At 41.7% G+C, this 14,395-nt stretch overlaps 1 protein-coding gene across 4 annotated transcripts in view; it reads right to left on the minus strand.

Moving 5' to 3' along the window:
• Positions 1-685: 685 nt before the first annotated feature.
• PITPNM1 (phosphatidylinositol transfer protein membrane associated 1) overlaps positions 686-14,395 on the minus strand; it is a 28,964-nt gene continuing 15,254 nt past the window's right edge. For all 4 annotated transcript variants that reach the window (XM_014063004.2, XM_014063005.2, XM_014063003.2 and 1 more), the window contains 11 exons: positions 13,860-14,047; positions 13,583-13,753; positions 11,310-11,462; positions 9,029-9,177; positions 6,916-7,026; positions 5,753-5,869; positions 4,865-5,013; positions 4,230-4,379; positions 2,534-2,717; positions 1,892-2,020; positions 686-1,715 (listed from right to left, as the gene is read on the minus strand). In XM_014063004.2, the coding sequence (XP_013918479.1) occupies positions 1,461-1,715; positions 1,892-2,020; positions 2,534-2,717; positions 4,230-4,379; positions 4,865-5,013; positions 5,753-5,869; positions 6,916-7,026; positions 9,029-9,177; positions 11,310-11,462; positions 13,583-13,753; positions 13,860-14,047 (1,756 nt within the window). In that variant the 3' untranslated portion in view covers positions 686-1,460. The remainder of the gene's footprint in view (positions 1,716-1,891; positions 2,021-2,533; positions 2,718-4,229; positions 4,380-4,864; positions 5,014-5,752; positions 5,870-6,915; positions 7,027-9,028; positions 9,178-11,309; positions 11,463-13,582; positions 13,754-13,859; positions 14,048-14,395) is intronic.

The raw sequence follows: 14,395 nt of genomic DNA on the forward strand, positions 1-14,395 counted from the left end.
TATCTCAGCTTCCTTTAAAAAAGGGGGGGGGATATATTTTACATTTTGCTAATAATTTTCTCCAATACAGCTTTTGCAATACCACAACAATCATACATTTGCTATATGTTTGTATATTTCATTGGAAAATTGGGACTTCACTACTTAAACCTATCTTTTCTTTTTCGTATTCCAGTTGGGGAACTGCAAAACAGATTATAGATAAGCACTTTTCCACCACACCCAGTTCAGCAGCTACCAGGTTGGGCAAAGTTTAGATATGCTTTGATAGAGAAAAGTCCCTCCTTTTCTCAGTATGCATGGGGAGGCTGGGAATGGTTGTTACCTTTCCCATTTCAGTGGAGAATGAAAGAGAAGTGAAAGTGAGTTCCTCCTTAAATTCCAATCTTTTGCTATTGCTTTAATGTTTTACACACAAACACACACAGACTTAAATCAGTGGGGCAGAATTTAGTTTCCTATTTTGGAACATTCATCTCTACCTAAAATAATGTTGAACTAGAAATCCCAACTGCTTCAAGACATTTACAATGTTTAATTCTTAAATTTTATTGTTTTGTGAACACATTGAAAGAACGCAAAACTCCCATTAAGTCCTCCAAAGCAGGGTTCTTCTTTCCGCGCCTCTACTTCTCAGCAATTCGGATACTGTGAAGCAAATCCCCCACCCACCCACCCACCCCAAATGTCCAGAAAGGAAGTACAGATTCATCCTTAAACCTGACTCTCCTGTGCTCTCATTCCGGACACAATACATGCACAGAAAGGCAGTATCATGCAGATATCCAACGACCAACAAGGTATAGGCAGGATGAGGTAGAGGCTGGAGCAAGGCGCTCAGCCTCGGAAGTGAAATGGCCATGCTGGAATCCATATATGGAGATATATAGATATATAGATATAGGCATTTTTTTCTGAACCATCCACCCTACCTTAAACTGGACAGGGTTGTGGGAAGACTTGAGAAATTATGGGGGCCACTGCCTCACCTATGAACAGGCTGGGAGAATGGATATAACCCAGTCTTAACAGGCCTCACATTCTGAAAAAAAAAAAAAAAGGAATTCACGAACAACATAGCACGGTTTAAATAAGGGGAGAATATGAATGGATTCCCATTGCGCCCTTCCCCTCCACCCATCCCTAGGGGGCATGAGTTCAGGAACACTGGCTGCACTGTAGGTCAGTGAAGACCACAAACAGAAGCCAAGAACCGGGACCAATGGGAATGGAAAACTCTTTGGGATTGTACAGAAGCTCTCTCCTCCTCGTCCTAGCGGCACTGTCTGCCAGCTTCTGGCCTCGACAAGGCAGAGCCTCTCTCTCTCTCTCTCTCCCTCCCTCTCTCTCTATCTGCATGGTGTTTTTAGCTTCTTTCTCTCCCATCTGTGGCCTCTACAGGCCCAATCAGAGCATCAGCTGCTGCAAGTAAGAAAATGCAGAGAGTTTTCCTCTTGGGTTTACTCCTCACTCTCCAGCTTCAGACTGACACTCCGGATTTTGGCTCGGGGCTGGGCACTTCCGGTTCCCTCTCGTTCCACCTGGCTTTGTCCCCGGGAGCGCAACAGCTGGCTCTGCTTGCGCAGGAAGTCGACAGGAGCGGGGCAGCCATAACTGCCTTTGCCCAAGGTGGGCCTTGTGGTTCCCTTCGGTGAGTGAGCGAGGGATGCCGCTTCCAGCTGGGCTAGATGGGCAACATAGCCATCTGAAAGGAACTGCAAGGGAAAAAGATTAAGGCAGTTAATGCCTGCTTTTACCCGGCCCACCCATTTCTGAATGAGCCACAGCCTCTGCGCGGGGGCGGGTGGGGAAGAGCTTATCAAAATGTGGCACTTGCACATTTCAGTCCCTCTGTTAGTTGGGAAGGGCAGTAGCTGAGCCAACTCGATACCTGGCATTGGCTTTGCAGTTTCTTCACAGCCCGACCCACAATGTAGATCTGGGATGAAGGGAGCCCTAAAGAGCTATAAACTGAGATGTCCTTGGTGGAACCATATGCAGCTACAATAGTGACCTCTGCCTACAAGAAATAAACAAAGACATTTTAGAATTAATGTTAGGCCCTTCCTATTCAAATACACAAGTGCAATAATAATTAAAATACATAAAGTACCAAATCCATAAATTAAAATGAATATTAACAGTAATTAGCCACTCAAGACCTGGTGAAATTAATGCACTGTTACACAGACGTTACACGTTACACTTAACATGCTTCAGATCTATTATGAACCAACCCACCTCCAGAGTTACACAGCCTGACTTGTGTATGTGAGAAAAGTCTCCCTCCCATATGCCATCCAGATAAGCAAGGCCATGGGGCCTCTCCCGCAGAATGTTATAGCAAAACCAGGGAAAGCTGTTCCTCTGAGAGTTGGGCTTTACTATGCCACTTCAGCACCATTGTTCCCTAACTTCCCTTTCTCCTGCTTCCACTTCTCCAGCTTCTTCCACAAGACCCCTCAGTTACACCAGAGTAGAATCTCCATTGTATGCCTCTCCTGGTTGTGCAAGAACACAAGCGGCTACGTACCTCTTGCTGAAGGCCCTGTAGAAAGGCAGCTTTCTGGCGAAGAGGGTCATGCGTGAGGCCATCACAGAAAGAGACAATGCCATGTGGGAAATTATGCTGGGTAAGCCAAGCCACCACTCTGTGCTTCTGCATGTCTGGACGCCCTGTCACGTAAATGATCATGAAACCAGAATCTTGCCAATGCCTACAAAAGCAGAGGGAAAGATAAATTATCTCTGGAAAACAAACTAAAAACCTATTGTTCTCCAAATATTTCAGGTTACTTCTCCTTAGCACCATCAACCCTAGTCACTCCCATAACCCTAGCAAAGGGTTTATAACATCTAAATTGCCTGCCCCTATCCAGAGTATGAAGATAGAACTAATTATGACAAAGCTTAAGAAAAGGGCATGCTGTGTTTATAGCATTTTTTGCATCTTAGTTCCTTAAAGAACGCACTGTTGAGTCACCAGACCACGGGCCCATCAATGCATGTTCAAAGAATACTGGTGAGACTGATGATAAATATGCGTTGCCTCTGGAAAAGTCACAACAGGTCAGGGAGGGAATAGTTATCACTAGAACTTTCCTTCAGGCTCCACTGACACTGAACAACAGAAGTTTCTGTGAGGTGAAGAGTTACTGAGTGGCCCATCTTCCTCCCACTGTGAGTCTGCACAAATCCCCTCAAAGGCCACTAGCCATATCTTATAGCAAGCAAGGGCAACTACAGGTACACTTCTCAACTTACAACCACAACTGAGCCCCAAATTTCTATTGCTACCATAAACAAGACAGTTGTTAAAGTGAGTTTTGGTCCATTTTATGATTTTTCTTGACACTGTTGTTAAATGAATCATTGCAATTGTTAAGTGAATCTGGCTTCCCCGTTGACTGTGCTTGTCAGAAGGTGACTCTGAACCATCATAAATATGACTCACTTGCCAAATGTCCAAATTTTGATCATGTGATCTTGAGGATGCTACAACGCAGTGGTAATTCAAAAAACTACCAGTTCTGTGGGCGTGGCTTGGTGGGCGTGGCAGGGGAAGGTTATTGCAAAATCCCTATTCCCTCCCAATCAGCTGGGACTTGGGAGGCAGAGAATAGATGCGGGTTAACTGCAATGATATTGAAAACAATAACAAGAATCTGCATTCTGTAACAAATGCTTATATTGTTGGTATGAATCCAGTCTGATTCATAGAAAACACTATCTATATTCAACTACCAGACTGTTTATTAAAGCTGAGAAAGTGAGCAGACATGCTTATCTCTTCCCTTTTCATAAAAAGAACAGGGATGGTTAGAATGCTACTTTAAAGTGGAAAAAAACATCCAGTTGCTTTTACAAAAGCTTCTTCCAAGAAATCCATTTTGACAGCATGTTGGCAAGGACAAATATGGAAGCTGGCAAGTGTGAAGGAAAACAGCAGAACTATTTCCAATTGGTGCTTTAAATAGCTTTTCTGTTACTGTGTTAACTTATTAAAAATATTTTCACTTAATAGAAAAAATTAATTAGGCTAAATATTGGGAGAAAAAGATTTACAGAATGTGGAAACATACTAGAGAGTTTCTCAGTTGAGGAATGTAATGTATATAAGAATTTCTCTATAGCCCTGGGACAGATTTTGGAGGCCTTAAGAAAGAGAAACAGTCAATCAGTTTGTTCAAAGAAATACAAGGAGTCTCTAAGGAGGGGTATTCACTTACCTTACCACATCAACAGCACCTGCTCGCACCTTGGGGTCACTGCCCATAATGGAGACACTAGCTGTGAAGGAGCCATCAATACTAAAGACGACACAAGGTGTGCCCTTAGCTACCACTGTCAGAAAGCATTCAGCATAGGTGTGATCCCCTCTGTGGAGAGACAGAAAAGTGTCAGCCCAAAAGCAAATATTCCTACACAGTCAGAATCAGAAATGCTCAACTTCTGCATTCAAACAAGCCATGAAGATAGAAGCAAGTGAGGGTGTTTTTCCCCCCTATAGTGTAGAAAACCAAAGAAGGAAAAAGCCAAGCAGTTCAACTATTAACTATAAACCTGCAGAGATCCTGTGGTGAAGTACACCTCCAAGCATCCCCCACATCGGCCATGCTGATCGGGGCTGCTGGGAATTGCAGTTCAGCAACATCTAAAGAGCCACCAGTTGCTTACTTTCACTGGCAGGCAACTGGATTGTAACAATTGAACCTGTGCACTAAATAGTTGTCAAGGCCAAATTTGAACCATTCTGGTCCAGAGGATCACATCCCACAATCAAGTGCGGCAACCAATATAATATCTGGCACAGAGGCAGCTGCTCAAAAGATCAAGCACAGGAAAGGATCTACCATGCATTCACCTCACCACCATACGGATAGGGTACATGCCAATGCCCAGCATCTTCTCTTCAGGAAGGGTATAAGAAAGCCTCCCGCTACCACTTGTCACTTCTGTGCCATAATGTACCCATTTCCCTGACAATGGCTGTGCCATGATGTAGATATCGACCTGTAAAGAAAGATCAGGGGGTGGTGTTCACCTCATTGCATGTACTGTTATACTGCATTGCTAGCCCCAAATAACACCTTGAAATTGCTAAATTACAGCTGTCAGAACACAAACCCTTCCTTCACTCCCACATTAAGTTGGTTTTTAAAAAATCCATATTCTTATAAGCTTTTCATATTCATTTCTCTGAAGGAGATAGGCAAAATTCTATATTTTTTTAAACTTTTACTTAATTTCTACTACCTTTTTCTTGTACTTCTGTCCTTCTGGAAAACATCTGTTCTTTGCCTTCTCCAGGGTCTGTGGCCTTTTCATATTACAACTCCAACTACATCTACTCCATTTTGCCTGCAAGTTATTTCCTGCTCTTAGGATACACTTGCTGTCTACCACAGTTTCAATGTGAATGGCTTCCTTCAAACAACACCTCCCCCTTTGATTTTAGACTGCTAGCTCATATTATGGATGAGCTCCAGGCTCATATCATTAACGGCCTCAACACAGCTCTAACCCTGGAGAAATGAGGAATTCGCATTAAGGTGATCTGAAAACTGGTTCTACGGTAGGTCTGACAACCAGGCAACTGTCTGGGTTACCTAAACAAAAGAACTAGGGAGGTTTTCCCAAAAAACCTAAGAATCCCTCTGGCGGCCACATTCTATCCCATGGTCTTGGCTCAGCTTTAAATATGCAGTCATTTGTCCTGGTAAATCAACCCTAGAATTAAAACCTTGGTTACCTTCTCTCCAGTGAGAGTTACCACATCAAGTGGACCATACATGAAGCGCCCACTAAGAACTTGGGGTCGCCCCTCACACACAACCGCATCACTGGCACGATGGTTTGCTGTAACATTCTGAGAAACAAAAAGCTAGACGTTATTATTAACCTCATCATTGCAAAACTGGGCAAAGGGAGAATTTCTCAAGATATGGATGACTGCAGTGAGATTGCAACAGAGCTGGTTGGAGAATTTAAATACCTTGAATTACAACTCATGAACAGAACTCATGCAACAACGAAGAGTTATTTAGAGCGGGCAGGAGAATCTTACTATATAATAGCTATCTGTTTTTCTAACTGCCTTAGAAGGACGTTGAGGACCCGGATTGTTGTTGGGGGCGATATGCTGACTCTGTAAACTGCTTAGAGAGGGCTGAAAGCCCTATGAAGTGGTATATAAGTCTAACTGCTATTGCTATTGCTATTGTTTGTGGGACTGAACGGGTCTCCTTTTTCTTGGTTGTGTGCCAATTTGATTAACAATGTAATGCTATCTTTAATAATAAAATCAGCTGCCATAGGATTGATAGGGATATCTTGTATTGAGTTTTCCTTACTAACAAAACAACCATTATATTCCACTAGAGAAGGCAGCTTATCACCTTTTATGTACTATGAGTAAATGAATTTTCATCCTACATTTAGCAATATGACCCTACATTTAATTTGCCAAGAGCTTGTGTTTTGGGTGCCAGTACTCATAACCATTACATCCCATACAGCTTGCTGAGGGGCCGAAACCTGAATTTAGAAAAATTCAAGATGTTATGAAAGTGAAATAACTCTCCCATTCAATAACAAAAACCTAATATATTATACAAATAATATTATCTAAGTAAAATCAGATTTTGAACTGCAACAACAGTATGTCTGTCATTCCTGCAGAATCAAAATGATTATTCTAAAGTTTAGGGGAGTTAAAGACAAACAATGTGAGGTCAACACTGGTGATGGATTCAGGAACATTATCAGCAGAAAATAAATAGGATCAGATTGTGTATCTTCCTACAAAGCCAGTAGAGCAACCTCAGCCAGACCTCAACACATGCCCTGAAAACTACAAAAAACAAAAACAAAAAAGACCAAAAAAAGCTGAGGGAAGCCACAGCAGGTTCGTACCCGGATCTTCACTTGTGTGCGTTTACGCTGCCACTTTTCACGGGGAAATGCTGGGCTGTAGATCGAACTCTCCTCATTCTCGGTCACTTGATGCTGCTCCGTCTCAATCACCTGCAATCAAAGACTGTAAATTCTAGGCCTCGAAAAATATCAGGCAAAAAGACAGATTCGCCCTCCATTAATATGTAGCCATTATTTAAAAGGAACAATTCCTTAACTTTCGGCACCTAGATTGCTGCAAATGCGGACAAAGCAAGCACTTTTGCCATGCTTCTGCTAGCCTTGGCAGAATAGTGCTGGGATCCCTATTATCTCTGAGGCACTGCTTCCTGGTATTTTTCCAAATGCAATTTTTGCTGACTTGGCACTTGTTAATGAATGTGGCATTTAATCTATAATGGGTAATACAAAATTAAGGGCCACATAGCAATGTACAAAATTGAAATTTTGGGAGAAGCAGCCAAAGTTTTAAAGGTCATTGATGTTTTATTATACCCAACGATGCCAAAAGGCACAGCATAATGGAGTACGTAGAGGGGTTGTTGTTGCAATGTATAGCTGCATGAACACCTGTAGAGTTATAAACAAATGTTGGCTTCAAAATAAAGCCAAGCAAAATGCTATAATTCTGTGAGCCGTGGGAGATTGTGCAGCAGTTTTATGCCCTATAACAGACTGTGCAATTACTGTATATAATACACCTACAATTATACACAGCAGAATCTAACTTTAAACATAAAATTGCATGCATATTGAAACCAACACAACTGTGTGGGTGTATGCAGAAAAGCAGCAAAACAGGGGTCCTCCTCCCCCCTGTAAGCGTTTTCCTGCCTGCAATTTTTTCCCCATTTGTGATTCAAGAAAAGAGGAAATACTAAAGGCATTATGATTTTTAAAAGATTTCCACTGATAATTATAATTTTATTAAATTAGAAAACAGGAAGGAGGAATAGAAATTCTGGTAGCAGGATGGAGTGGAATGTGTATCGTGTGTCTTATGAAGGGGGCACTGGAATAAAACCTAGGGCAGTTGGGCCATGGTTATTCTCTACAGATGATCCTTAACAGGACCACAATTGAGCCCAAAATTTCTGTTGCTAAGCAAAATATTTGTTAAGTGAATTTTGCCTCATTGTAGGACTTTTCTTGCCACAGTTAAGTGAATCACTGCAGTTAGCAACACAGTTGTTAAGTGGCTTCCCCTTGTGGCTTGTCGGAAGGTCACAAAAGAGATCAATCACATGGCCCCAGGACACTACAAAGTGTTATAAATACATGCCATCTGTCAAACGGCTGAATGTTGATCACGTGACGATGGTGATGCTGCAACAGTCATTAAGGGTGAAAAACGGTCATAAGCCACTTTTTTCAGTGCCACTGACTGCTTTGAACAGTCACTAAATGAATTGTTTTAAGTAGAGGACTACCTGTACGACTGTGCTGTTTCAGCTCTCCAGGAATTCAAACAAAAGTCTTTCTCTTTTGGATGGAGATGCTAAGAATTAAGTGTAGGACATTTGGAAATCTAAGCACATCATTTAGCAGCTAAACTCTGAGTCTCAGAACTCATCTAGACCTGACCTGTACAGATAAAATTTAGCCACCAAAGCATAGATTTCTATGCCTTCTACCTTAGACCGCTTCAAAAAGGATCCTGCATCATTTCAAAGGAAGTTTCAGGTTTCTATGATCCCATGATGACAGACATGGTCAAGAGATGAGCCCATATATTTCCAACTCAATAATGGGGTGTTTAAAAACTGAAAGAAAATTCCTTCCTTTATTTTTTCATGAGAAATACTCTTCCCCTTTTTGCATTTAACAAGGCATTACAGAGGCATCTAGGTGCATATGCATGCAAGCAATCTATTTCATTCTCCTTTTTGCCCAGAGAGGCGGGCAATGCAATTTCTTTTCTTGCAATACCTATAGCAGTCTGGCAGTGGGACAGTGATTCTTTGATTGATGGCCTGAAAGACAATCCCAGATCATCTTTAAGCTGCTTTTGAGGGAAGCTCCCTTAGTTGCCTCTGGTCAAATCAAGCCATTAAAGGAACCAGTTCCACAGGACATACACATGTAAATTTCTACCTTGCTTGCAAAAGCCCACCTGGCGTAAGATGAAGGCAGCCACATCAGCACTTTCCCAATAGCTGGCATGGAAAAGGTGAGGCAGGGTGATGGTGGGAAAGGCCGTGAGTGCCTCGGGGCAGTAGAGAGAGTAGTCGATGCGTTTTGAACCCCACCAACGATCCAGAACTAGACCAAAGGGAAGGAGAAATCATATTAGCACAATCCCCTGAAGATGTCCCTATTTTTTTTTCCTTTCTCCTCTAGAATAGATAACAAGGTCCTTGGCAGGTTTGGCTGCTTTTATTGGTCATCCTTTTCTTATATTTCTCTATATTTTACCCTTCAAAAACCATATAAAGATTCAAAATACAAGGGAAAACAACCCCGGAAAAAGAAATGGTGTGCATTAATGCATCGTATCTTTCATCTTATAAAGCTATATAAAAAATTAGTACATATATAGTGGATCCATCAAAGTAATTAGTCCTTTGCAGATATTAGTACACTCAAGATAGAAACATTACGTTACACTGACAAAGACCTCAAAATGTTTGACAAAACAGAAATGAACAATGCATTTTTTTAAAAAGCCAGCAAAACATGTCTTTTCAATAGCTTTTATCAAGATACATGAATAAAGTTACAACGTGGGAGATTGTTGACGTCTCCAGAAGGTTAGGAACAATACTGACTAGCAGCAAACCATATCCATGTTGTGACATATGCTAGAACAGAACTATAGTGAGAAAGCTCATTCCCAAGGTAACACAAATACTGTAACATCTATTTCTTTCCGGCAAGTTAATGTTGCCTATGTGCTTAATAAAAGCAGAAGGAAGTAATAGCCAAAGGAGGTGACTCTAAGTGAAATCTCAGCTTAACAGCAGCTGGTGAACAGTTTCACTAACACTCTGATGAATACTTTTTCAATTTATCTCCCCTGCCCCCCGCCCCCGCTCCCAAAAAAATCACAAAAGACTCAAGGATCAAAGGGCACTTGCCATAAAGGTAAAGGTTCCCCTCGCACATATGTGCTAGTCGTTTCCGACTCTAGGGGGCGGTGCTCATCTCCGTTTCAAAGCCAAAGAGCCAGCGCTGTCCGAAGACGTCTCCGTGATCATGTGGCCGGCATGACTAAATGACAAAGGCGCACCGAATGCTGTTACCTTCCCACCACCCAAAGGTGGTTCCTATTTTTCTACTTACATTTTTACATGCTTTTGAACTGCTAGGTTGGCAGAAGCTGGGACAAGTAACAGGAGCTCACTCCATTACGCGGTGCTAAGGATTCGAACCGCCGAACTGCCGACCTTTCTGATCGACAAGCTCAGCATGTTAGCCACTGAGCCACTGCGTCCCCTGACTTGCCATTAAATGCATCTTTAATTTTAAGCTGCAGTTGCCTAAAAGTGCAATTAGCATTAATTTCTAAGCATTAGTACAGATATGGCAAAGCAATTCAATATTCTATTCTTCCACTTCAATGGAAACTATAGCCTTGTTTTTAATGATTAATTTCTGATACACGTCTCTCCCTACCTCCAACTAATGACTGGGGTTTAAAAGAAACACACAGACCTCACATGCTTAATACAAATATTCTTTTAACATCATATCTAGTTTGATGATAGTTATCAAAACGTCCGCAGAAACGTTTAAAGCTGTTTTATAACACTCTGTTCCTGCCAGAAATTGAAGTGGCCCAGGTCTGCCCAGAACTACATTCTTAATCACCATAATGGCCCTTGGATGTTTCTGAGCACTCCAGAAGTGACATAAAGTGGCCCAGTGTGGGCAAGCTATGGCAACACTGTGGAATTTGGGTTTTCCACTCAATGAACAAGTATTTTCTTGGCACCACAGTAATTTGCAATCTTTGCAAAATGTACTCATTTGCTTCTCAGAAACAAGAACCTTTGTTCAGATTTCTGTTTGAATCGTCAATGAATCTATTCAAGGAACATTCTGAACGGCTGACATGAAAGAACAGCTTTATACACCGGCCTCAGGGATACAAGAGAGACACAGTAAAGATACATAGCTTTCCAGCACTTCAACTAAATAACTAGATGACACATTTTCTAATATTTATTGTTTGTAACACCTAAAGCAATCAAAACAGGACTCAACCTGCCAAAAATAAGAATATCTAAAAGAAAATAATGCTTTTTAAACGTAGAAAACTCATGGTAGTCCTTCCTATCAGCAAATGGATTCATAATACCAAATGGCCCACTAAGCTGACAAAAATGAACAATAGATGCATAGTCAAATCTGGTTTTGAGGAAATTAGTATAAAAAGGCAGCAAGTAACTCACTCTTGACAACTTCATTGGTGCTGGTTGCAGTGCTGTCACTTGCAGCTCCCTCATTTCCTTTCCAGAAGCCTCCAAATGCACCTGTTGGAGTGGGTGGTGTCACAAGGTCTAGCTCACTCACAAAGAGGGAAGAATGACTCTGCAAGGCGTCGGCTAGTTCAAGGAGAAACATAAGCAGAGATAAACACAATGATGGCATATTTCCAATCCTCCATTACTGTACTGCAGCACCAGCCTTTCCTAAATTCATTGTTTCCAGCTGTATTGGAACTGTAATTCTCGTAATTTCTTTTGCGGAATTAACTTAGCAAGGTGGCACAAGATTGCCACTCCTTAAAAGGAAATCGGTACGTGTACACTACACACACCCCTCATACACACACAATATATCAGTAGTTTCAGTCATGACATGGATCCTGCAATGTAGTGGGGGAGAAAACTGGATTAGGATCAGAGAAACTCAGTTCTAGTCCACTCCCAAGCTCATCGGATGACTTTGGCCCAGTCATTCACCTCTCAGCCCAACCCTTTCAATGGGTTATTTGAAGGAAAACAAGAGAAGGGAGTGTCTTGAGCTGGTGAATGACCTGTTAATATAATATATGTATAATATTATGCAATATGTAAATATAATAAACACTCTAATGTTTCTATGGACTTTCTCCTACAATAGCACTCTCTCTCTCTCTCTCTCTAGGCTCCAATTCCTCAAGAAATATTCCTTGCTCAGCTTCCTCTCTGCAGTTGTCTCAATGCAACAGAGCATGGCATCAGAATGCATGACAGGCAAACGTGACAGGCTCCTTAGCATGGCAGATGAATGTAGAGGATTCCTCAGGAGCACTGGGGTCACCAGTCAAAAGCACATCTGCAGTTCCTCTTACTTTATGCAGCATTCTAAAAGTTCTCCCACACACATACACTTCCTTTCACATGCATATTCCATCTACCTCTATTCAATTACACAGGAAAGTAATTAAAACATTAGTTCTAAAAAGAAAAAAATGGAATAAAATTAAAATAAATTACGCATTTCTACTCAGAAGTTTCAAATTTATACTGCTGACAGCTAAAAAAAGAAACAGAAAGGAAATTCCCCTCCTATCATTATAAATGACTCAATATACATTCTGAGAAAGGAAGTAAACTTCCTCCTTGGGCCTGACAGATAAAACCTTTCAAAAGTTGCTGGTTGATCATTTGCATACGGAAGAATTGTAGAAGAAGCTCCCGCTGAACAGATCTGGCATAAAAGGAAAAACACTTCTTTGACATGAGTCTAGCTAAAAGGGCTTAACACTCCCTCACTCGTGGGCTGGGGTCCAAAGCAGGCAATGTCATGAGGACATTAAAAGCAATACAGATTCTGTCACAACATGTTTCTGTCTCGGTTAGCCTCAAGTGCAGAGAAGCCCCGCATATCAATCAGCACATGCAGCAGAATTTAGTGGTGGTTATCACATCAGACCAGAGATGAGAACTTTTATGTCCTTCCCTATAACATTCCCTACAAATAGAAATCTATTATTCAGAGATGTCTACTTCACACCATTGCCATCAGTTCCATGCTGATTTTCTATGTAAGGATAAAATATTTTATTATATCCCTGCTGCAGGATAATAATAGGAAGCAAGGCTAATTAATGACTAAGTGATGAAAGACCAGCTCCATTGGACTCCTTCTCTTCCTAAGCTGTTTCCCTCCCAAACAGTCAAGCACTTTCCAGTTGTAATTTCAAATGTGGTTGACCTTTTGCTTGCTTTCCTCTTTGTCCCTCTCTGTTCCCTTTTTCCATGTCAGCTTAAATAAACCACCCTGGGAGCCTTTCCACTTAGGAATAGAAATACAGCGGCTACAAATAAATAATATAAACATGTGACATCCTCCCAGCAAAGGGGTAAAGGGACACGGCTGCTCTATCAAACGCCTCTATTGAATTATGAGACTGACTCCAGAGAATTCCTCTTTATATATCAGAGTTCTGAAACTCCTGGATGCATCATGCGCTGGCCATGCCCATGCCCGGTTTAGCAAAGGCGGAAAAAAGTCCCGATACGTCACATGACACCACAGTGGCAATGTGAGTTTGACACTGTTCTGCAGTTCCCGAAGTGCAGAACCACATCTCAAACATCCTCCATCCCTTACGCTGCAGCCCCAGCCTTCCACTTTCATATTTCCAAAAGAAAAGAAGCAACAGAGCCCTACCAGGTCAGGCCAAAGCTCTTTCCAGTCCATTATTTAGTGCCTGGACTTCACCGTTTTTCCTCACCTAATAAAGTGGACGAGCCATCTCCCAGGGGATACTTCTGATAGCGGGGGACCCCAAAAGGAGGCACAGCATGAAACTGTTGAGCTAGCAGAGGTTCCAGGCGGGAGGCACAGGGGTCAGCAGCATGAAACAAGTTATAGATCTGTTCGCAGGACGGTCGCATCTGAGCCACTGAAAGACATAAACAACTGTGTAGATTGCTGCTGTCTACAATGGATGAGAAAAGCAGAAAATGTGATGAAATGCAGAAAGATGGAAGAAGTAAACATTTCCGTACCATCGAGGGCGGGCATTACTGTTTTACGAAGTGCAAGTACCAATCCCAGAGGGGAGCCAAATAAGAAAAAGCCAGACACTTTAAATTCCAGCTTCCCAACCATGTTAGGGCCTTCAAAAGTCTCCACCATCGAAGATGAAGAGTTACTGCTCCGTCGAGGGTCTCCTTCTGTTTCTGAGGCAGGCAGACTAAAGACAAGAGGAGGGTAAAATCATGTCCCTGACAGAAAATACAAACAGCCCCCAACCAAGTCCAAATAGTCCACAAATTACATTTGTCCATTTATTTTAATTTCTAAAGAAACTAAGAATGCATGATGGTAAACAGAAAATCAATAACAATTAGTAAAAAGAAAGTGAAGAAATTTAATAAGTACAGCACTTATAGGGTGGAAATTAAAATTAATGACAGAAATGTTGCATTCCGAAGAAGCTTCTTCTCCAGCCCAATTGATTCAGAGTTACTGAACTACAATTTCCAGCATCCTTCTTATTGTTAACTATAGACATACAGCATTTGGATCTGAAGTGAGAAAC

This window comes from Thamnophis sirtalis, unplaced genomic scaffold (assembly GCF_051295495.1).
Source record: "Thamnophis sirtalis isolate CommonGarterSnake01/CBP01778 unplaced genomic scaffold, rThaSir2_p1.2 scaffold_1, whole genome shotgun sequence".
Lineage (NCBI taxonomy): Eukaryota > Metazoa > Chordata > Lepidosauria > Squamata > Natricidae > Thamnophis > Thamnophis sirtalis.